General features: G+C 41.2%; 1 protein-coding gene across 4 annotated transcripts; it reads left to right on the forward strand.

The window, feature by feature from the left end:
- LOC124204916 (inactive phospholipase C-like protein 1) lies at positions 1-22976 on the forward strand. 4 transcript variants are annotated; one of them, XM_046602153.1, is made up of 20 exons: positions 3-1304; positions 4917-5066; positions 7876-8175; positions 12551-12771; positions 13240-13416; positions 13934-14027; positions 15924-16127; positions 16283-16400; positions 16829-16991; positions 17090-17285; positions 18205-18387; positions 18575-18753; positions 18885-18993; positions 19059-19235; positions 19328-19425; positions 19518-19607; positions 19871-20056; positions 20641-20994; positions 21077-21387; positions 22590-22976. In XM_046602153.1, exons 1-20 carry the CDS (start codon positions 1010-1012, stop codon positions 22633-22635), a joined length of 3651 nt encoding a protein of 1216 aa, XP_046458109.1. In that variant the 5' UTR covers positions 3-1009; the 3' UTR covers positions 22636-22976. The 4 variants fall into 4 exon arrangements, with proteins under 4 accessions (XP_046458108.1, XP_046458109.1, XP_046458107.1 ...); XM_046602151.1 differs by lacking the exon at positions 22590-22976 and adding an exon at positions 21685-21960 and having other exon boundaries at positions 4-1304; positions 21077-21574; XM_046602152.1 differs by lacking the exon at positions 22590-22976 and having other exon boundaries at positions 1-1304; positions 19521-19607; positions 21077-21960.
- The last annotated feature ends 1687 nt before the right edge of the window (positions 22977-24663 follow it).

Below are 24663 nucleotides of genomic sequence, written 5' to 3' on the forward strand. Positions count from 1 at the left end.
AGCGGCCCTGCCGCCCAGTTGCGGCTTCTCCGCTGGATCGTCAGGACGTGGACGCAACGCAATCTGCCAGCCGAATGACAACACAAGACAACGGCGAAGCCCGGACGGTTGGATAGTTGTTCAAACTTTTCTCATCTGGAATCCAGTTCAGTGCCGCCGCCGCCTCCGCCGGATTATACATTCCAGTTCCGCTGCTCCCGAGCTGATGTGTTCAGTCTGACAGGGCTTTTCTCTATACACACACAGAGACACGCTGGGGTTATATATCATCGATCGGAACGGCGGACGGGCCAAACTGAAGCTGCAGAAAACCCAAACAGGACGGCCAACTGAAGCCCAGCAGCTCAGTCTTCTCTTGCAAGCGCGTGCCGCCAGTCGAAACAACTAGCAGTTGCGTGTTGGTCGTCGTCGTCGTTTGTGTGTGTGTGTGTCTACGAACTTGCGCCTGTGCGGACCCCCACTCTGTCTGTGTGTGTTGGTGTTTTGTGTGTAGGCTATGTGTGTGTTAGAATGTGACTGTTTGCAGTCGACAAGAAGGATCCGCACCGGATATTGAACCGGAAACCTCTCTCTCTCCCCTCCTAGTCGCCCCAATAAGTAATAAGTGGCAAAGAAATACCAGACAAAAGGTTTTTTTCTTATTTAACTAGGTCGTTTGGCTATTACGGAAAGTGATGTAATTTTAGATTGGAAAAAGAAAAAAAAAACGAGATTACGTACACAGCCAACGAGATTTTTCCGATCATCTCCACGTTGCCAGCAGATGCCTATAGATGCAATTGCCAAATGCTCTGCCGGTTTGTGACATTGGGGCCGACATTTCTAATTGGATTATTCTTTTGACTGGGTCTTCAAGTTGATGAGGACGAGCTAAAAGGTCAACAATTTCCCATCGCCTCGCCCAAAGTGTGTAGCGATTAAAGAACTCTGACAAACTCCATCCTAAAAAAGAGACTGGAACCAACAAACAAACTACCAAAAAAAGAAAAACCAAAATTAAATTTCCAACATGGAATCGACGCTGTCGGTAGATAAAAGCCGGCCAGCCGTGCAGCAGCAGCAACAGCCGAAACAGCCGAAACAAGTCGAATTAGCCGAATCTGAAGACGTCAGTCATAACAGCCTCGTCAACGAGTCTGGCAGTTATGAGCGTCATGGCTCTTCATCATCTGGGCAACAGCTGGGCGCCCAGCAGCTTCCTCTCGAGCCCGGGCTACTCGTCTCGTACCAAGTCAAAGCCACCAAATCGGTTCTCTTTGACACCCGTTCCACGACTCACGCTCACAACAAAAAAGTCCAATCAGGTAAGAATCGAAATTTTGATTATTCCCAACCGACCAAAGTTTTTGATTATGTAATTTAGGCAGAAACTATATGACGTATATTAAACAAATTTACAACGCCAAGTCCAGATCCTCTTTAGTTTTGTTTAGGGGGTCGTTAACTCTTGTTATACACTTTGTACTACGCGATACTTAATATTATAAAGAGACTTGTCGTTGTTATTTTTAATACCGATCGTATGACGGCCAGCAGAGCTGGACTGAGTAAGACGAGACTTTCACAACATTTTGAGCTTTGCGATATTATAGTGAAACGAAACCGGATTTTTTTTTTGTTCGAAACGAGAATGTCCTTGCGTGTCTTTTGACAGGATTGCGGAAGAAGAACAGTTAAATGATCGTAACAATAACACGGTCACAGACATAAAATGCCAAGCAAGTTCCTTTTTGTTTGGTTTTTTCACGACCTGGGGGGAAATAATCGAATCGATTTCTTTTTGTTTTTGTGGCGGCTGTTGGGATGGATGTAATATCTAGGCTATATACACGGTGGTATAGTGGTGGTGGCCATTGTGTATCGCTTTTGATGAGAAGTGCTAAGCCACACAGCACGGCGGGCGACGGCTACAGCTATAGTCCTAACCGACCCAAATATAAAGAGGCGCTGATTGAGTCGCACACTGTTAGACGTAGCTGGAGCTGAAGTGTACCTTAGGGCTGTTGGATCCAGTGTGTCCTATAGTACACAGTTTCATCATTTATGCTCAGGCAGCCTCCCGTGGATAATTGAAAGACTCAGCATGCTCAGTAATCCCAAGTCTCTCTTTCCAGCTGTGTGTCGTGTGAGTGGCTCTGACTCTCCTTTTTATTATTATTTTTCCTTTTTTTGTTGTTGTTGGTCCACCACAAAACAAAAGGATCAATAGGCGCAACAACAAAAAATAAAACCCGACGCTGGATATAGTCACAGTCTATAATCAAGACCTTTTTTTTCCTGTTTCTTATATTCTCCAGCGCTCTGCTGGCTGTAGGACACTGTGTGTGTCATCTCTTTGATGAAATCTAACGCGTTCCTGGCGTCAATATCTCTCTCGGCTCTGATTTCATTTGCCGAAGCTATTATTGCGCGAGGTAAGGCAAACGTGAGCTGTTTAATGTGTGTGTTAATCTGCGTGTCTTTATACGCCGCACTTTCTAGCAAAGGGGAACTCGCCAGTTGTTATAGTGGCGCAATACGTTAATTTATACACTCGGCGGGGATTAGCACGCGTCGAAATATTATTCCGTTTTACAACGATTCTGTAAGAAATTTGAAGACGAAATTCAGACAAAATTTTCCATTAAACTTTAACTTTAGATTAAATTATTTATCCAATTATCTATGTATATCATAGCTCAGGATTATTTATGCACCGGGAAACAAACATGTCTTCCGTAATTGAAGCCCTACTAGAAATTCAAATAACACGGAATGCTGCAAGGAATGCCGGAACCTATATATTCAAATCCATGACGTGATTCCACAAAATAGTATTTGAAATATCAAATATTACATTTGAATACTATTTCCGCAAACGTGAAATTCTATATCTGATAGATATTCTGACGATCTGTGAAAAAACAATCTCAAAATACCACATCCCGTTTGTTTCGGGAGAATCTATAAAGAAATCGACTATATTTGGTAAAAGACAAAGTGGCAAAAGTGGAATGCATAAGTCATCATGATGGCATTGTGGGAGCTCGTCTTTTTGACAGCGCACGTATATGATTGATTAATATAGCCCCAGTTGTTGTTTTCTTTTTTCCTTCCAACCAAAGTCACTTCAAAAATTGCACGAGAGTTTTTAAGTTTTCGTGCGCTATAGCTAAAAATACCGTCTAGGTTATATATACTGCTGTTGTGCAGTATATTAGATGCGTTAGGGTGGTACTATAGGATATGTAATCCGTTATGGTAACATTGAAACGTATTGGCATTTTCTATAGTCTATCCTGTTTATGGATCGATTTTGGATTGCCCTTGGGCATTGCCTTTAGGTTCCCAGCTTGTACCGGTACAACATCGTGTGCTGCTATTACACATCTTATTTTAACAAGGAAGTCATCCAGCCGTCCTTCCCCCAGACACGGTTTGTCCCCCGTGAACGCGGCTGCGAACAACATCTGCGCGTGTTGCAAACTGTTTTACAGTTTTATACAGCAACAGTCAGGCGAGCGGGGGAAAAAAAACTTGTCTAGACCATTACGCATTCAAAACAGTTAGAAATTCCAGGACAATGTACGCGTGATGTTGGTCTTTAAAATTTGTTCCTGTCGTGTGCAGTTCAAAGTTTTCGCATTGTCATTTGAAATTTTAAAAAAAGAAGGTGTCGGTATTGTACCCAAGGAACTACAACAGGACTTTATAACCCAACTGATGAAATTTTATCTTCTTTTATGGTCATCCAACCATTTTTAAAACTGCTTACTCGTTGAAAAATATCTAGTTTTGCCGATATCTATAGTTTTTTCGTGTTACTATTCGGTTGATTTCGTTCTATTTCGTTTTATTTTATTTTATAACCCAATCATTTTGATTGAATCTTGATTTTATTTTTAAAATAAATTCAATTTACTCGATTTGTGTCGATTGTTGACTCATTTTCGCAATCTGGCAAAACCGACCACCACAAATTGCAGACCACAATTTAGCGAACGACACTTGAAATTGGAAGTTTGGAACTATTTTTTTGTGTATGATTAAGTAAAACCCGAGAATGAGTTTAAAGCATGGAATGGTAAGTTGAGTTGATTGCTGATTGAAGAAAATAAAATAAACTAGAAATTGTAGATAAAACTTAAAAGGAAATAAGTTTGTGCATGCACAAGTGACAACTATTTTGGCGGGTATTTTTGTCAACCTGAATTTTGTTAACCTGAGTGTGAATTATATTTTTCTGAGCTGGAAAACATATAGCTTTCTTTCTAATCAAAGGCCAGGCTTAGGTTACTCTGGGTATGAATTAGAAGAAAACTTGGAAGGAAAGGCCGAACTCAGTTCAGGCATCTCAGGGTTTTTCATGAACAACATCCAGCACGTGAACAGGCTCATCAAAGTCACTTGGTGGTTCTCAATGGTGAAGCAACTCAAAAATTTAGAACTACGTAAAGTTTTTCTTGTTTAAGGCAATAAACTACATTATCTCATTTGGTTAGTTTTTTCGATCAAACCATGTTATTTAATTTAGTTCTAGGCTACTTAGTTTCTTTCAATCCAACAACCCTACTACTGACAAGGCTTATTTAGTTACCCGGCTTGTCTGAACTGAAGAAAAAAAAGTATTTCGATATTCAGTCGCGAATCGGAGACATCGGAGAGTTCTCGAAATCAATGGGCGCTGCACATTCCACCGCGTATTTTTCAAGTCTAAAAGGAAATCTTTCGTCAAATATCTACAAAATGAAATTGAAAGAGTGAAAAGTGTTTTCATCTCCTCTCTCTCACATATTGGAAAAAATCTTAGATTTCAATACGTTTATTTGTAAGATTTACCCGTCTTTGATGTTGAGATGCAAGGTTATGTTTGAATGCTACTTTGGAAAAAAAAAGTTGACAATCTTTTTATTTTGTGTGTGTGTCTCTTTATGCAGTGGCCGACTGTTGGCGCTGGATGGTGCGCGGAAGCAATCTCGTCAAAGTTCGACCCAACGGTCGTACTTACAATCGCTTCTTTTCACTCGACGAGGACCTCTCTTGCATCCGCTGGGTCCCCACCAGCAAGAAAGCATCAAAAGCAACCGGTATGTGACACGACCAATTTGTTTGGTTATTTCTTCTCTTCCACAATTTCGCAATATCCCCACGTCCCGGGTTTTTCGTCAAATATGTAAATTGCTTCTAGCTCTTTTCTTTAATTAAATATCGCCCATCCAGTCCCGCCCAGGAGGATTTATCTACGTAAATTGCCTACAGCGTCTAAACATGGCTGCCGGGGAGTCGTAGTATAATACAGACGCAATATATAATACCGTTCCTAGTCGTACTGTACCCAAGAAATAACATTTTTTTCTTCTTCTTTATTCTTCAAATTTCTGTATAGTGTCAGACGCGTTAGCATTTATGTTGCGAATCACTTGCGGCAGTTCCATCAAGTGCAGTGCTCCCTGCGGGGTAGTAGCCGAGCTGTTTGACGAAGCCGGCGATGCGGAACAAATAACTTACAAATTGAGGATGTAATGAAGGAGAGTCCCTGATGCCTGCCACAGACCACTCACAAGGAAATTGATCATCGGGCTACTTTACTTAATGCTATTACCGTTTATCAACAAATGATTTCCAACTAACTACCAGCTCGTCTTATCGATTAGAGCGTTGCCCATCGACCGATCATTTCGATCCGCACAAGTTCGGCTCAATTCCAAGTTTTTCGATCCGTTTTTCGTAGTAAGTGTGTACGTCAACGCCGGCGGGAGTCATAAATAGTTAACTTCATACGATGGTGGATATCAAATCTAAATATTTCAGCGCTAGGCAATATCGTGAGAAATGTCTATAGATATAAACGCAGTAGCGTAACTTTTCACTATAGAAACAAGAGCTGATGTATAGGTGCGCGGGGTCATTGTGTCTATGCCACTTTGCAATTCTGTTCAAAGCTTATTCGTTCAAGTTTTATACACGAAAATGTTGGCCGCCCCGAAAGTTTGTTGTTCTTTAGAAAACACCTCCCCAATGAGATGCTCGGTGAAAAGGGAACAATGATGTTGAATGTCCCTTTTGTTTATGTTCTTGGTGTATAGTTGACGCATGCGTTGTGCTGGCCAGCATCGATTCCCATCATCGATATGTACAATGACGAAAGCGATATCGACACTACCAATTCGGACGTCATCAAATATTCATTGAAACTATTATTATTGCAGTGCTGTATAGTTTTATTACTATTTCTTTACTTCATCCGGAGAATGTAGTACTACGCTGCAAATGAGTAAAATTAACTAGACTCTTATTTTAATTTTTTAAAAGAAAATTTTTGTCAAACTTTTAGAGATTAAAGGAGTCGTGAAACGAAGCCTGTTGAGCCTTTTTTGCATCGTCGAACGAGTTCGGTATTCGGCGCAGTAAAACTTTGATCCTTTTCCAGAGGTTTCCGTCATCCATAGATAAAGTTCGGTGCCTTTGTCATTCAGTCGCTTGTACTTGGACGCGATTATCGACTGCATCATCTCGGATGGAAGAAGAAATTGAAATGTGCCACAGTATCCTAACATAAAAGGGAAAAAAAGAAATCGATATTTCTTTTTTTCGAGAGATTTGCGGTACGCCGAACTCAACTTCTTTTGGTCGGATTTCAACATTTTTGACGTATTAATTCATTTTTGATTTGTGTACATAGAAAAGGAATCGATATCCTTTGGGACGTACGCAGCGCTCATCCCTTTTAAGAAATACATTCAATGAAAAAAGCTCTCCCATATGTATGCCAACATCAACGCCAAAGTTTCACGATTGGCCAGTCAGGTCGGTCAGGTATCCATCCAAAAGGGAGGGGGGGGGAGATCCAGGATCCTCCCAGGCTATCATAATTTTATAATACTCTTTGGCGACGACCTTTTGAAGCCGACAACAAACCAAAGCCCTTTAATAGACAGCACACAGGGTCTATAGCGAAAATGTGCGGAAATCAAGACCTTCAGTTTCAAGATGAAGCCACAGAAGGAAAAATGGGTGGGTCGAAAGTGAGGGGGGCAGGGTTGGGGGATGTCTTCACGCACGCACGAAGAGAAGAGAATATCGCGCAGATCGATATATGGAACTGGTGCAGTGGGGGGGAAACTACTACCAACTATACTCCTATGCCAGCCCAAAACTAACAACTTTCCTATATACACACATCTACTAGACGAGCAAGCCCCGGCTGACAGAGATTTGGATCTAGACTAATGAGCTGTGTGTGTTTCGGACCCCCTCTGCGGCAGACGACAGTCAAATGTTTTCCGCTCCGGGGGAATCAGTATATACAGACAGGCTTGCATTTGAAATGTTCGCGCGCAGCTGATGGAGTTTGATAAGCCTCCCAACTTACAAAAAAAAAGAAAAAAAATGTTTTATAAGACGTCGGAAAACTTGTAATTTCGCATGGACGGTCTCGGCTTTCTTAAATAATTTTCTCGACTGGCTGATGGGGGGGTTTTGTCGCCAAGTGCGACAAAGTTATTTATTTTTTTTTTCTTTTTCGAAAATAAAATCAATATGGCGTCGATACAGTATTGATCGAGGTTTATATGAAAAGAAAAAGAAAACAAAACAATCTTTGGTGGAAATATGATAGCGCGTTTCTTTTTTGTTTAGCCGGCTTTTAATAAGCCTCGCTCAAGGGTATAGTCTGATAGATTATTCCTCTATAGTTGTTTGTTTTGGGAGAAGTCGAGCTGCGATTTTTTTGATCCTTTAATGTTCATATATCGATCCAGTCCTATAAGTTGTATTTTTATTATCACAGTCTTGGGAGGGGTTGAATGACCGGTGCTGGAAGAGATTGGAGACGGGACCACCAGTATAATCCATTTGATTTGGAATTGACGTTTTTCCTTTCTATTTTTTTTTCAGTTCCGATTTCGAGCATCCGTGAAGTGCGCTCCGTTCACACGTCGGAGGTTCTAGGACAAGGGACTTCATCGGTGCCGACGTCGGGCGCAGGTGCCGCCGCCGCTGCCGCCGCCGCTTCGGCCACTTCGTCGGCTTCTTCTGTTTCGGGCGTCGGCGTCGGCTGCGGCGCTTCGTCGCTCGACTGGACCTTTTCCGTCATCCACGGCGACGATTTCTCCTCTCTGGATCTCATTGCGTCTTCAGCTGAAGAGGCCACCATCTGGGTCACCGGCCTCAATGCCCTCCTCGGCACCCACTTATGTAAATATCAGACGTTACTTTTTCATCTTCCTTTTATTTTATGATGTGCCGATATATTCTTCAGCGTTTTGGCTGGGTTATATTCTCAGTTCTTCTCTCTTTCCACTCTTAGTATTAAGCCGAGCGCGCTCGTTGGTTTCATTAAGTCTTTTTTCTTTGAACTTTCTTCAAGATAGGATAAGACTATCCCGCGAGAGTGCCAACTTTGAAGAGAATAGAGATAACAAGTAGCCGATGAAACTTGCCCAAGTCGATAACATTTTTTTGACAATGATTTATAAAGAGCGGGCGGACGGACGGAAAGGCAAGCGGCAATCCATAAATATAGTCCCGCAAAACTTAAGATGTTTTCGCCACCCAGATATCAAAAAAAGTTTACAGCTTTGAGATTCGTAGTACTACTTCAAGAAGTCCATACTATTATATTTATGTAAGCGGGACTTGGATATGTCTGTAATGAAACGGAAGGTAATCAAAAAGGATTTGGTCGCCCATCTCAATCACGTAAATATCCTACCGTATAGCTGCAGGCGGCAACAGTGGTATATTTCGGTGATCAAGTTGCGTCCGTGTCGATGTATAGATTTTTAAATATTGATGTTGAGATATACTTTTTTGCTTATAGAGTCAATCCTTTTTTAATTATATGGACAGCAGATCAGGATTGCGGATCTTGGGAGAGATTAAACCCATGACGATTAAGCTGCGCCCTGAATATTTACTCGGCAGTCGGGAACTGATGTACGCTGAACTCTTGCAACATGTAAATTCGTTTAGATATTCAAATGATCCCTCGGGAGGCCAAGGATTTTTTTTATTTTTTTTTTGGTCTTTCCATGAAAGTTGTACATGCTCTGAATTGTTAAACTCTGTTCAACCCAGGCCTTTGATATTTCGTGTTAACTATACAACGGATCAATGATTGCAGAATGGGATTGCGCGATGGCGGTTATACAAGATTAAAGTTGTGGATAATGAACTTATCTACAATAGAGGTTCAGAATTGATTATCTTGCGCTATGGTGGAGCGGTTTGCGTGTTTTTTGTAATGGTCCAATTCCGTAAATGTCGGGATTGATTTTTTTCTTTTACGCGCGGTCGGAGTGTAGAGGATGCATTATCGCCTACACGGTTTCTCTCATCCCCGCGACCCGTCCGTCCGTCCCTATATACTCTTTTATATCGATGTAAGAACTGCCCGGGCTATTTTTAGAAACTGGGGGGGTCGCGCGGACGTGGGCATCCATATGCATGCTTTTTACGTACGTCCGAACGGTAACACAGAAAAGAAAAGAAACGACGTTGGACGCTCGGGTCCGTCTAGAGTTGCGGTAGTTAGACTAGCTACTACTGTATATTTCAAACGATAATATCTTAATTTCCAAATTGTCTTCTTTTCACCAAGACACTCGGCTGCTGTGGGGAAAGAAAAAAGAAAGTTGTAACGCACAAATCGTCGTGCCTATAGTTATTTTACATGTAAAATGGGCGCCGTATAATATTGAAACCAACCCAAGGCGGAATCATCCGTCATTCTCTATGGATCACCAACAACCAAAAAGAATGAAAAAAGGCTATTAATATTATTTTTCAAGGCGAAAGACCCAGTTTTTTATTTTGTTGTTGTTGACGGTTTTAGTCCTACACATAACGGGCCTTTTTATAGAATGTACGCATATAAGATATATGTGTGTGTGTGTGTGATGGATGCTACACACTGTGTGGATTGGTATATAGGCTATATGTGTCATTGTCTGTGCCTGACAACCCGAACCGGCTTGCTGGCAATAAGTCTTCCGCCTTACGAAATCCGAAAAGTGTTTTTCTATTTCTATTTTTTTGTTATTAGTATAGTTTCCATTTTGTATTATATTTTAATCTAGCCCACTATTGTATACTTTTTTGGGGTATAGAGTATAAGGGCAACCCGAACCGCATGATGTACATTAGTTGCGTGGTTCCTTTGGGACGAGAAGGGGGGCAACGCCTACGTACAAGAACTCTTTTTGGTTGTTGTTGTTGTTGTTTCGGTTGTTATAATGCAGGGAACTGTGTGTGTGGTTCAAAGGCGGCAATATTTAGGCTTATATATCTTTTCATGCCTCGTAGGATATCCAGCAATCGATGAGCTTGCATGGCAGCCCGAACCTAATGCCCGTCATACAGCACTCTCTAGCTCTCTCTCTCACTCACACAGACAACAACATAACACGCATATATACCTACTGCTGTGTGTACATCCCCCACGGTCGTGTATGGCCCACTTCCAAGCCGGCTTGGGCCACAAGATGTGTAACGTCTAAGCTATTTTGGGAAAGAAAAGAAATGAAGAAAAATAAAATCAAAAAGAGAAGAGTCCCCCGCTTCAAGTCTCTCACTCTCTGTTGTATTTATATCTATAGTATCTCTACGATTCGCGATAGTTACTACAACAACAACAACAACACAAAATAGAGACATATCCAAAAGAAAGGGAATACCATAATAGAAGAAGAAGAAAAAAGAGACTTTTTTGAATTGCACCAGCAGCAACCGTGCGCACTTCCTATTTTGTTTTTCCTTCCTTTTTATTTGGGAGGAGATGAGAATTCTTTACGTGTATGTAGACTTTTTCTTCTTCTTCTTTCTTTTGTGTATATACACAACATATACAGGGGGGTATTGGCTGTATATGACCGTATAGCTCATATAATCTTTCGTTGTATTTGGGATAGAAAACGGCGGATGATTTTATCTGGAAGGAAAGAAAAAAGAGGAAAGAAAGAAAAACCGTATTCTTGATATTTACAGAAAGTCTATCTAGCCTGGGCGCTCTCTCTGGTATATATAGAGAGAGTGGGCATGAGAAAAGGAACAGATGATGTAGCAGCATAACATGTATTATACAACGGGGGGGTCTATCATACATAGACGCGGCATATGTACGTGCTGTGTTGCCTTTGACGTTTGCCAGGAAAGCTCATCAGTAGAAATGCAATAGATCCTTCTTATATTCTTACATGTATAGTATACCAGCAGCGAACACGTATAATATACAACCAGATTAGTCTATACACACATATGCGGGGATATAGGATTTATTCGCGAATAAGGTATATGTCGCCCGAAACTTTGGATATGCCAGACGATTGTGCCCGTGAACTTTTGAGGGGGGGCCGGTTCATACGTTCCAGCCATAGCGCCAGCTGATTCACGCCTCTGCTATATAATAGTCATTGCAGTATATAACTCTGGGGTTTTCCCCAACAACAACTGTGGCCGTATAGAACCTTGTGGAATAACCTTTTGGCGGATTGATGTGACGTTTCTTTATATATTCGAGTTGAGTTTGCAGCGATTGATCGTCAATCGCCAACAAACCCAAATACAAGCGGGGCACGCGAGCATATCGAATTGCTTATTCACGGAGAATACACTTTTTGGTATTTTACCGAGGTACAAAGCCGAGCTATAAGACTTGAGTACTACTCGAGCAGCGCGACGGCGACGGCGGCGGCAGTGGTTTGACTTTTTGTGATCAATACGAGAATAGCAGAAGAAGAAGAAGAAGAAGAGACAACTGCATGTGCTGCTGCCGCTGTGCCTTTCCAGATTCGCATGCCTAGTAGCAAACGTGCGGCGGCAATCAACGACGTCACTGAGCTGAAAAAAAAAATTTTTCGGAAGAACACACGGGTTTCTTTTCTTTTTTTTCTGAGGCACGCGGTAGCTACACATCTTTAATGCAAAGAAAAGGATGAATACGTAAAATATGGAAAATATATTTATATATAACATTGTTGAGTGAATTGCCAAAAATTCCTGGAATTTTCTTTTTTTTTCTGCTGCGTGAGTAAAAAAAGGAAACAGAATTTTAGACTGAAACCTTTTAAAATCATCTTTCATCGCAGTTATTCTGGTTTTAGGCAATCGACGGGCAAACTTTCTCGTTTAATTTGTCTTTCCTCTGAGATGAAGCATGGAAACCTTGTTCGCTTTTTTCCCCCCCGTTCCAATGCAATTTTCGTTATGATTCAATCATGTTAGAGAGTTACCAAAGTGTGAAATCAATAATCTGATTTTTTTTCGGGGGAGCCCTCCCCCATATGCAATTACGGATAGACGGTAGGACTAAAAATAGAAGTGATTGCATCAATAATTTCCCCCCATACGCTGTTAGCTGATTAAATTTGATCTCTCTAGTACGTTCTTTTTTATCAAAGATCTATGGCACTAACTGAAATTTAGTCGGAGTGGTTTTTTTCTTTCATTCTGGTTCTGCTGGCGGAGTAAAGAAAAGGAGGAAAAAATGGATCGAACGATTTGGATCTATATTGTAGCTACTATATGTGCTTTTCGTTTCTTTCTTTCTCTTTTGATTGCGCAACACACACAGCGCCGAATGCGCTGGGCGAAACGGATGTGCTGCGAGAGCGCTGGCTGCGAGAGGCTTTCGAGAGAGCCGTTTCGGATACTTCGGCCTCTATCAATGAGATCGACAATACCGACGAGACATCTTCCAACGCCTTACTCAACCTAGACCAAGATGCTGCCATGGCTCTCCTGAAAGAGATCAACGCCGACTTGGCTGCCAGCCGAATACGTCAGAAAATGGCGGTAAAAAAAAGATCTTTTTTTTTTCTCCTTTTATTTCTTTAGTTTTTACGATAACATTTCGGCATTTGACTTGATGCGACATATAAAGCGATATTGTGCACTGGCTATATAGATCGAGTCGTTTTTATTTTTTATTCTTTTCTAAATTGAATGAAGAAAAAATTCCAAATAATTGGTCTATTACGTTATTTTTTTTTTAATAAAAATTTAATCTTTTGATGTAGACTCCAACGATTTCTCCATGACATTTCCAGTATTTTTTAAAATTTTTTTTAAAGATTAAAAAGTCGTTATACATACTCTGGTGTTTAACCCGCTCAGTTTAAAGAACCAATTTCACATGTCAAATGTCGAATGACGTATTTTTTTATTTTTAATGGCATTATTCTATGACATACTGTAGATCAAAGGAAATAATCACGGCATCGAGTTCTTTGTTGTGTGTGTGTGTGTTTTTTGTGTCCACAGGAGTTTGACTCGATGAAATCTCCCGCCGATCGCGGGCGGATCAATAGCGACGAGTTTGTCACCATGTTCCAAGAGATGGCCACCCGGCCGGAAATCTATTTCCTTCTCATACGCTTCGCCAATCGTGATTATTTCACAGCCGACGACTTTCTCCACTTTCTCGAGTGTGAACAAGCGGTAAAATTTCAAACGATTAATTTTTGACATTGTTCTTCTTTCCGCCTACCAACCCACCCCCGAGATTCATCTTTTGACGAATGTTGTGCAACAACTTTGAATTCATTTCTCCTTCTGGCATCGCCCGGTGTTGGCCAAAGTCCTATTTGCCACTTGAACAAAACTCACGTCACTGACAGATTGTAGAGACCTGTATTTCACCAGTGCATATAGTTTCTCTTTTGGCTCGTTATTGAATTTCCTGGGAATCATTATTGATGACAGCTGTAGAAATGATTTCGCCAAACGGAGAGACTCAATCTCCCGTGTTTGGCGTCACTATCAAACTTTTTTAACAACTTGCTAGCGGGCGACACGAATGGTCAAATGTTGTCCGACTTGTCCCAGAAGCACACTGGCATATTCGTGTGTGTGTTCCTATTGAGCGAAATGATAGTTGTCTAGTTGATCAGTCTAATTGCCATCATTATTATATTCGTTCTTTTTTGCCTTCTTCTTTCTTACCGATCGTTAACAGATGACGGGCGTGACGTTGGAAAAATGCTGTCAATTGATCCAGCTCTATGAGCCGTCGTCGGAAGCCAGAGCAGACAATCAACTATTGCTTGACGGTAAGTCCAAAGTCGCTCCCTAATGAAAGTGAAAATAGAATCTAGAAACGAGCGATCGATCACACACCCAAATGATCATGGGGGGAAGGAAGGAGGAGCTCATTATATCCTTCTATATGTTGTATTGTCCAAGAGGTCAGCCAAGTACGTTTCTATAAATAGAAATAAGGAGAGGATTATTTTGTCAAATTACATTTAATAGACTTATGTACCGACATAGACTTTTATAGTCACTCCCGGGAGATTAATAGATTTTATTTGTGTTTTATTGTTCACCTCAGAGGGGTTTGTTTTATTCCGGTGGCTTGTTTTGTTTTGCCCCAAAGGGACTGTGAATGATTGTTGCGCACCCCAGTGAATATAACACAAGGCAAAAATTCCCAAGTAGTCGCTAAAGGGCAGTCAAGTAGGCATATCTACTAACTGCCAACACGTCATATCTCCCCGTGTCCAGTGCGTTGGATGCATCATGCATGTATCAACCATTCATCGTTTTATCCCCAGCTTATACTAGCAGACTAGCTGCTAGCTGCTGTCGAGGGAGAGCTAAAAGGGCCTCCACAAACAGAATTATGAATGCAATTGTCTTTATTTATGGCCAATTGTTATTGCAGTGTCAATGTTTGTGTGTGTATGCACAGGATTGGGGGGAGGCCGTTATTCTCAGAGTGGTTGTCCGTATAAATGAATGAACATGTTAGTCTGCGCTTTTGTATCCTCATCGCTCGTTACAGTAATTGCTCGGCAAATGGGGGGAGTTGTTCTAGAAAGGCGGGATAATTCACTTCCATCTATTATTACGTCAAAAGTAGAGCTACTCAAAATAGCGGAGAAGAATTCCCAACTTGGCCGTCCATTAATGCCATACATTCGACTGTATGAAAGAAGACAAGAAAAGGAAGAAACACATAGAAAGACATTTGGATCACAACAATTGCCGGCCGGAAAAAAACAAAACAAACAAATAATATGATTGACTTGGTGAATAAAGTGTGAAAGGCCCGGCGACGCGTGCCGGAATCAACTACTTGGCATTGCGGAAAATCTAAACGATCAATCAAAGTCAGAGAAAAATATTCCCGTTAAAAGCCCCCCACCGTGTGTTGCCACTGGCGCAAATAGCGGAATTCATTGATCCGTCTCCGCTACAAGTGTCAAAATGTGTCAGACGTATCCAAATGCTGTTGCAAATAATAATGACCGAATTTTAATTAGATGTGTCTAGACACACACTGTGGACGCCTTCCTTTCTTATAGTCTGGCGAGGGGGGAAATAAGTTGAGCCTCAAATTATTTCCATTATTTTAAAATTGTCAACTCGTGAAAAAAAGAGAAAAAGGGAAAGTTTTGCTGGTGCTTCTCGGTAAAAGGTATTATAACAATACTCATTAGCCTGTAGCCCGTCTTTCGTGTGCTGTGACGCCAAGTTTTCACTCACGCAAGTCTCTCCGCGCGGCTTGGCCTTGTGACCCGGAGCTTCAACGCAACACGAAAAAAAAAGAGAAATAAATAATTAGATGTCGAGAAACCCAAGTTGAGCGAGCGCCGCAGTAATTGCAACATCTTGTCATTAAAGCGCACAGCACAGAACAGCGCTCGTCGCATTTTTTTCTTATTCCGTCGAGCTGGATTTTTGTTTTGTTTTAGAAAGAGAAATTATTTTGACGAGGGCCGAGAAATTGGCCATCAACTGGGCTGGGCGCAGCGCCTTTGTTTTCATCACACTCTTAATTATTTTGTTATTAAAAAAAAAAAACAAATAACAAGAGACAATCATGTACTTTTATAATGGGCTGTCTGTCTGCCTGCCAACGTGAATGTCATTTACAGAAGCTCATTTATTTTTTGTTTGTTTTTTGTTTGTATTTCTAATATTTCAATTTTTGTGTCTGAAAGGAATGACGCGCTTTCTACTGTCGGAAGAGGGTGACATTTTTCATCCGCTGCAGATGCACGTCCACCAGGACATGACTTTCCCCATGTGCCATTACTTCATTTCATCGTCGCATAATACCTATCTGTTGGAGGACCAACTGAGGGGACCTTCGTCGGTGGAAGGCTACGCTCGCGCTCTCCAGAGCGGATGCCGCTGCATCAAAAGTATGACGAGAGAAAACAACAGCTAGAGCTGGCTGTGCTTTCACTTTTGATTTGGTTTTGAATAATATTTTCGGCACCGCCAACTGCTGCTGCAAGTGACGCGTCGCCTTTCCGGACGCTATTGTCACCGTGTGTTTTCTTTGTATTGTTTTCAGTCGACGTGTGGGACGGTCCCGAAACGCCCATTGTCTATCACGGTAACACATTGACTACCAAAATCGCCTTCTCCGATGTAGTGTCTGTCATCGCCCAATTCGCCTTCGAAGCCTCCAAGTCAGTATCATCCATTTTTCAGATTCAAATGTCCCATATCTATAGTTTAGACATTTTGGACGGGTGCACAATTGTTTAATCTAGTTTTATCGTGTTACTTTTCGGTTTTATTCGGTTGATTTAGTTCTATTTAGTTTTATTATTTTTTTTAACCCAAGAAATTTTATTAAACATTCTTTTTTTAAGGCAATTAAAAATTCAATAAAATTCAATAACTTTTTTGGATGATATAAATAATATGGATGATAAAATAAATATATAAATTGATTAGACTAAATAAATATCATGTAGTTAACTCGTCTTGTTAAATGAAAAAAAAAAACGACTTTATTTCTTTTCTTAAGTTTTTTTTTTTTTTTAAACTAAATTATTAAAATTTTAGTTTTAACACTGATGCCATTGTCTTTAATTTTCTCTCATCAAATAAGGTATCCACTTTTCGTCCACTTGGAGAACCACTGTTCAATATCGCAACAGAAAACTGCCGCCCGGATCATAACCGAACTCTTTGGATCAGCCCTTCTGAGAGCCTGCGACAAGCCTCTGACTTCAACCAGTCCGGAAGATCTCGTTGGCAAAATCATCATTTTCGTACATATATAACATTTCCCGTCGACTGTCCGAGTTTTAAGAATAGCAACTCACATAAATGATTCTCTATTTTATTTGATCGACATCGCCCAAAACAGGGCAAGAAATTCGGGAGCGATCAGATGGAAGACGGCGGAGAAGTGACGGACGAGGACGAAGGAGCCGAAACGAACCGGACCCGAGCCGGGCGGGTGGGGCAAGCCTCGCGTCGGCTGCGGATTTGTCGCGAGCTATCTGATCTGATTGCCTTGAATCGTGGCAGCAGCATTAAATTACCCAGCAGTCGCGACAAAAGTAAGAAAAAAAAAAACCTTTTCTTTTTATATTCGTTCATTCTCGTGAGAGATTTACGACGTTTTAAAACCAAGTCGTGCGTGTGTCTCGATAAAAACCCTCCTCTTATTGCGCATTAATGGAGTCGTTACGGTCGTTATACGTATACACTTGCAGTTAATTCATGGACCGGCGACGAGTTTATGGACTTTTTTTTTTCCTTCCTCGTCCTCTTCGGTGCCGTATATAGTTTTTTATTTAGTATAACAAAACTTCTTTACGTTATAAATATATCTATACTATATGACCTACATTCACGCCCACACACATAGAACAATAAATATAAAGAGTCGGGTTCCCCCCCCAAGGGGGAGAATATAAGAGAGCTATAGGCGGTCTTTCATCGACTATGGGTGTGTAATGGCGTCACGTCGATATTTTTCGTGTGTGTGTCAGTTCTAATGAACACGGGGAAAAACATTCAAGTATCAAGGGAGCTGTCTCGGGCGAGGTACAAGCCCGAGCTGCGAGTACTACTACTACTACGCAGAGCCCAGCCAAATTCTGGGACTTTAGATATTCCCTCCATGTACAGCACTCGCTTCCTAGAACGTTGTAGTAATCAGAAAGGTCAAAGTTATATATCTGCGACTATATCATCTGACTTTATAGCCGTGTAGTATAAGTAGTACTAGACTGGATGCGCAGCTCTCGCCAGAATATTACGTACAGAATTCAAATGTCAACATGTTATCTATGTATGTACAGGGAGCAATTGATTGTCTATGCAAAGCCATTTAAGAATCTGCTAGAATAACTTTGTGCACTTGTGTGCGCGGGCGGAATAAGAATATATATGTAGGGTAAAATAATCCTGATAAGATATCTCAAAAGAAATAAAAAGAAGCTTTAACTGAAATGTTGGACTTGTCTATTGCAGAAATATTGCAGCAGTGCGGCTATTCGCTGAGTGAAAGCGCAGCGTCTCGATTGCACGCCAGCAGTCCCGGGATGTGGACGGAAATGGTCCAGCGCTCATTGCTGCGCGTCTTCCCCAATGGCAGCCGAGTCGATTCCAGCAATTTTAGTCCACTAGAATTCTGGAATGCCGGAGTGCCGATGGGTAAGTCGTCCAATGGATTTCCTTTCCTTTTTTCTCGATCCTTTTGGACGATTTATCAATCGAACGGATCCCTGACGTCTTTTTCCCGTCGGCTCGGCTGATATTCTTGGCCGGGACGGACGTGAACTTGAACTGGACATGATCCCTATTCAGGATCTTAACATTTTGCTTGTATGTCTGTACACAGTTGCGCTCAACTTCCAAACTCCCGGTCTGATGATGGATTTATACGATGGCAAGTTCCGCCAGAACGGCGGATGCGGATACGTTCTCAAGCCTGCCATGATGCGCCAGCCCGGCTTTAGCGTTCCGTCAAGCCTTAGAGAAAGTGCGCCCATTTCACCGCCTCAGCTTCTGCGAATCCGGGTACATCAAAATGCTTTTCTATATAACCCCCCCCCCATGTCCATAGATATAGATTTCCGTCATTCATCACGTGTAATGTGGGGGGCGCCTCTGCGATATCATTTTAACTTTGATTTTTCTTACTCCCGCAGATTATTAGTGGCCAGCAACTGCCCAGGCCAAGAGGTTCGGCTGCCAAGGCGACTATTGTCGATCCTTATGTACTTATTCAAATCTATGGCATTCCAATCGACTGTGCCGGTAATGTACAACTCTGAAAAAAATCTATAAAAATATTATACCTATACTTTGTTATTTATTTACAGAGAGAAAGACGCGGACGATTCCTGACGAAGGGGATTGTCCCATCTTCGAAGAAAGTCTCGAGTTTTATATTCACCATCCGGAAATGGCGCTCATCCGTTTCATTGTTCTGGATGACGAGTTTATCGGCGACGACTTTATCGGCCAGTACACCATTCCATTCCCTTGCATTCGGCCCGGTAACCTTTTTCGTTTCTTTTTGGGGCTGGTCGTTTACTTAAAAAAGACTCTGTTTATTGACTAACCGTGTGGTTTAATCCTAAACCGACAGGCTACCGACATGTTCGATTATTATCCAACTTGGGCGAGGCGCTGGAAAACACGACGCTCTTCGTTCACGTTGCAGTCAGCGAGAAATGGGCGGGAGAGGTATTCGATTTGTCAATATATTTCTGGATTTGTATAAATGCGGTATGCTGAATCTCTTGTTCTTCTTGTTCATTTGTTTAATGTTTCAATAGCAGTTATTACCCAAGAACCGTAGCAAACACGGCAAGAAACAAGCAGTGATTCGAATGACCGGCTTAAGGCAGCTCGACGAACATTTCAAGGTGCGTATTAAATTAGCCATAATTTGAATTGTTTCCTTATAACCCCAAAAATATTAATTTTCCAGTAGAATTGAATTAATATTTTATTCTCGCGTGTCGCGTGTGTGGTGCTCATTACGCTGGCAGGCACCCAATATGGCACATATATTAGATATAATTAGTCTTTTTTCTTCAATGACAGGGATGCGCACATCCCTATTGAATGTCAGCCGAAAGCTATACACTATTAGATAACCAATTTCATTTCTGCCTCCGATTTCCAGAGTTCAATCGGAGCCATGGTGGAATCGTCGAGGGCTCGCAACAACGTTGCCCAGGCGTTATTCGAGCTCCGCTCCGAATGCGGTCTTCCCATTACGTCCAACGTCAAGCAATGTCTGCGCGTTCTGCTCCAGCGCTTAGCCAATTGCCCGGAAGTCGTCAGCTGTCAACTCAGCTCAGAGAATGTGGTTCGTTTTTTGTCTTATTATCCAGTTAATAATAATAATATTAGGTCCAATGCAATATTAGGTCTTATAATCATACAAAGGATATTTTGGGGAGTTTCTAGTCACTTTTCTGATATCTATAAAAGACTTTGGCAGGCTCTTGACTTGTTATCTTGACATCCATAAGAGCATTTAATTAGCTGGATACTATTAAATGGACGTTGATGGCTGGAGGGGGGGGGGGGGAAACATGTGTTAATTATAGACCTAGTGGCAATGCTTTGTACTGTCAGGAAAAAAAATATGTATAGAAATAAAAGTAGCTATTATGAGTCTCTATACTGATTGACGTCATACCTAATCAATATTCTTATTAAGACTGTGTGTACTTTGAAAATGGCCTTCACAGTCGAGGCTTATCGTGTTTTTGCAGCAATGTCTGGTATCCAACCATTCATCAAGCTGACGTTTCACTTGCTGGGTGTCATTTAAACTTACAGACTATATATATAGTATGAGAAATCATTTGGGAATGTGAGTTGTTGGGAGTTACATGGCGCAGCACAGTCTAACTTTGTGTGTGTTTACCTTTATTTGTCACCTAGTTTCCCGTTTTGAAAATTGAGACCAATAGCGGAGGCGGCGTGAGCAGCGGCGGCAACGGATTGGGCAACTTACCAACACCTCTGTACCGTACGCTGGTGGCCTTTGAGAAATCGATACTGGAATGCCACTTTTTGAGGGACAAGAGCCCTGCCATCTTACGTGAGTTGGAAGAAGTCCTGCAGGCCCTGTCCCAATTTCCCGACCATCTCGACACCCTGATCGAACAGGCCGGATTAAAAGGAAAGCAATCGGCTCGGGTCTACGACGTCCACGGATGGAACCTAAGCCTCATCACCACTCACGTGGAATTACTCCGTCAGTGCCAAAGGGATTGCGGATTCATCCTCGATCAGGTATTATTATTATTATGACCCACCCAATCCGTCATACAAGTGTCTAGAAAATAAAAACACAAAATTCGGTTATATCTGATAGATCCGGAGCGCCAACATTTCGCTGGACGGATTGATCCGACACAATTCTGAGCGATGCTCCCAGCATCTTCAGGTGGTGTTGTCGTCGTCATCCGGATTCGGGACTGGCGATGAATCAGGAGGCGGTCCGCTATCTTCGACGTCATCGCCGGCCCGCTCCAACGGCAACGCTGCCCACTTGCAGCTCTCCAGATGCACCACGTCACCGATGCAGGCGAATAGTGAAGACGTTCAGAAGCTGTCCGAGCCCAAGTTGAAGGGAATCCTGAAAAAATCCAGCTCGGCTCAAGACATTACAGCCCCGACGGATGGGTACGTAATAACATCTAATCACGCTGGCTCAGCAGCCGCCGCAACAGCAGGCCATAGCCCCCACAACCTGTACAACAGCAGTCCCAGTCCAAGTGGTAGTAGCTGTACCGTAGCGCCGCTTGCATCCATGGCCAGCAGCATTAGCAGTAACAGCAGCGATGACGGTGCAGCCACATCGGCTTCTTAGGTATTGAATCCACACTCTCTCTGGATGGATGCGATCCATCCGCATCCATCCACGCGTCATACCCTGCTCATTTCGTCGATTGTTCGATTTCATAACCATTCCATCAAAAGATACAATGCTGCTTCCTTCAATAAGGACTTTGGGACACCTTCCTATATAATCACGACACGTTTGATTCAGTCATCGCCACCGAATCATTCCGGCCTATTCATTGAAGAGTGCAATAGTGCATTTTGAGTAGATATAGGCCTTCATAATATTACTTCACTAGTCCATCTAGTCTCTCCTTTTTTTGGTTGCCGTTCTCAATGGATATTTTTGTTTGTTCTTTTTATTTTTGGTTGTCGTTTCTGGTACCGTAGTTTGTCTGTTAGCCAAAATTTGATAAATTTCAGGGTTGTTAATATCGCAAAAAATAAGTATTTCCGATTGCGATAGCGATATTGGTGTTTTTTTTTATTGCCGACTATCGAACGATGAAGTTTCAAAAAAGTATCGGTGCGATAATCGCCGATAGTCGCCGATACTTTTTACAACGTTGCAAAAAAAATTACAAATTTATTAAATTTGTAATTTTTTTTGTCAACCACATACGCCTCCTCTCCCTCCTCGTTGATGAATTTCTATTCAAAGGAATTTATTCGTATCAAATTCTATTTATTGCTCTCTGTACAAATGCTTAACATCCCTATGCTATCCTAATGCTGGACTTGGCACCTGTTTTGATGTGATACTCTTTTTGATTTTGTATTTAACCGTTCGAGTGCTTCTCTGTTCTCTGTGCTGTTGAAAGCCAGTCGCCTGTATGTTTGCCGATAAAACAGCAGCCGACTTTCTTTTGATTAGCTCGTGATGGTCTCATTGCTGACGACGAATGAGTTGATCTTAATTTTTAATCTAAGACAAATTTTGTTTTTTCCTCCCCCCGTTTATCGTGCTTACTAAACGTTCAAACGCTCACTGAAACTGGGATGGTCTCTCAAATTGAATATATGTGCGGACGAAACATCCTCAGCTACGTACCGTGCCCGCCAAAGGAGTATCCGGAAGAGGAAGACTGAAGCGCCTCTGTTTCACTCTTGACAAGTTGACATTCAGTCAATGACACTGTGTGTCTGTTTTTGTCACAACAACAAAAAAAGAAAAAAACTAGTCTTATTTCAACACGGAACAAACAATTGTAAGAATGAATCATTCATGTTGATCGTGCGCCGCCCTGTCGTGCGTCCAAGAATAATGACGATGTTCTAGTTCAAAGATATAATATATTGGTTGAATATTACGTTATACCTAGCTATTATTATTATGACTGTCTGTATATCATTCATTCAAAAAGGAAAGCGTGTGACATGTACACGACTTGTTAACGCGTCAATAGCGAAATCTAATTTCAAGTCTGAAATGACTTTTTTGTGTCTTTTATTTATTTCTAATAGTCCAACCGTACTCAAATTCTCACCAGTATAACCCCTTCCGCCCTTCGCATGGCTGGGATCCCCCTGATTGGCCTGATATTCTTGAAAATACGTTACGTTATTGCGCGGTCGCAATCATCTTCATTTTTTGGTTTTTATAAAATGTTGTCTGCATGGTCCGAAATTGCTGGTTAGAGGGCTGATTGAGGTTAGATATCGCATACCTTTATTTAATTTCGAAATCTGGTCGTTTCTCTTTCAACAAAGCCTTCCAACGAATTCTCTATTACAAGGAAGTGTATACAGTTCTTATTTGAGAAAAATCGCTTCCAACGTGCACTGAATCATAAGTTTTCAACCTGAGCAGTTTGTCTGATGGATATTGCAAAATTGATGATAACGGCTTGATAATTAACCAAGGCGAATGCCGTTTTTTACACAAAAAGCTACAGGACAGCTACTCCATCTTTGATGAGCTTCCACTGGCTCAATTCGGTATCCTATATCAGTTTCCAATAAAAACGCTTTTCTAATTAATATATATTACATAATTGTAATTTCATCTTGACTTTGCCTCCATACAGGTAGTCGGTTTCGCGGGCGACTACACACATAATAATAAATGACGTATCGTCCAAACCGAGCCTGTATCTGTGTAGTTCGAGAAGCTCCTCGGAGATCAGTTTTCAGTCAACGGATCTAATCAATAATGAACCCAAACCTGAGAAGCTTGTTTTATGCATTTGCACTCCTATTCGAATATCCCACCATTCAAAATGGCAGTCAGGTGATTGGTCCTATTTTATTTGACCTGTTCTATAACATAAACGTTGACTTAAGTTAATTACGACGTATCACCAGATGCACTGATAGTGATTCATGAGGATCAAAAATATCATAATTTTGAGACATTTTCTGTCATTGAGACATTTTCTCCCCCAAAATTAGTTCAAAATAAAAAATAAATTATTGAAAAATAACTGTTGGTGAGATTTAAATAAATCTTACAGAAATCGATAGCTCTTGACAAAATCTATCGATTTCTGTAAAATTTAAGTGGAACTTATTTCAATTAAACGTAGTATAAGTTCTGTAATAGCTCTGATTATAAACTATAAAGAACTATAACTCTAATAATATAAACTATAAAGAAACATGACGGTCGACCAGCACAGAACATTTTTTTACGGCTCTGCAGGTTTTCGCAATAAAAAAAAAATCTTGATATTAAAAGCCCGCGTGGATAATTCAATAAGAAGTAAATCATTTTTCGTTGTGAAGGATTTCTTAAAAATGTAACAAATCACGGAAATAGCTACAATTAAGCGTATTCAAATTTAAAACAATTTACAGGCTGGTATAGTGTCAAATTCAAGCCAAGCGTACTTTTATCGGTACAAATTACGAGATAAGGGATTGTCGCAAGTTCGTTTTTTTTTCTGAATATTATTGTTTAAATTGTTAGTTAACGAAAAATCAAATTTAAAAATAATTTTGTTCAGTTGATTTTCCCCAAATCTACAATAAATCGCCATTTGGACAACTGCGGAGCAAGTTTCCGGGAACGGAGGGCAATATAAACGACCACTAGATGAAGCGGACTATCATCAAACTAAAACTTGATTTCAACATGACGAACTTCGAAAAAATGAAAAACCAATTTTCAAAGATGAC

Source organism: Daphnia pulex, chromosome 10, assembly GCF_021134715.1.
Source record: "Daphnia pulex isolate KAP4 chromosome 10, ASM2113471v1".
Lineage (NCBI taxonomy): Eukaryota > Metazoa > Arthropoda > Branchiopoda > Diplostraca > Daphniidae > Daphnia > Daphnia pulex.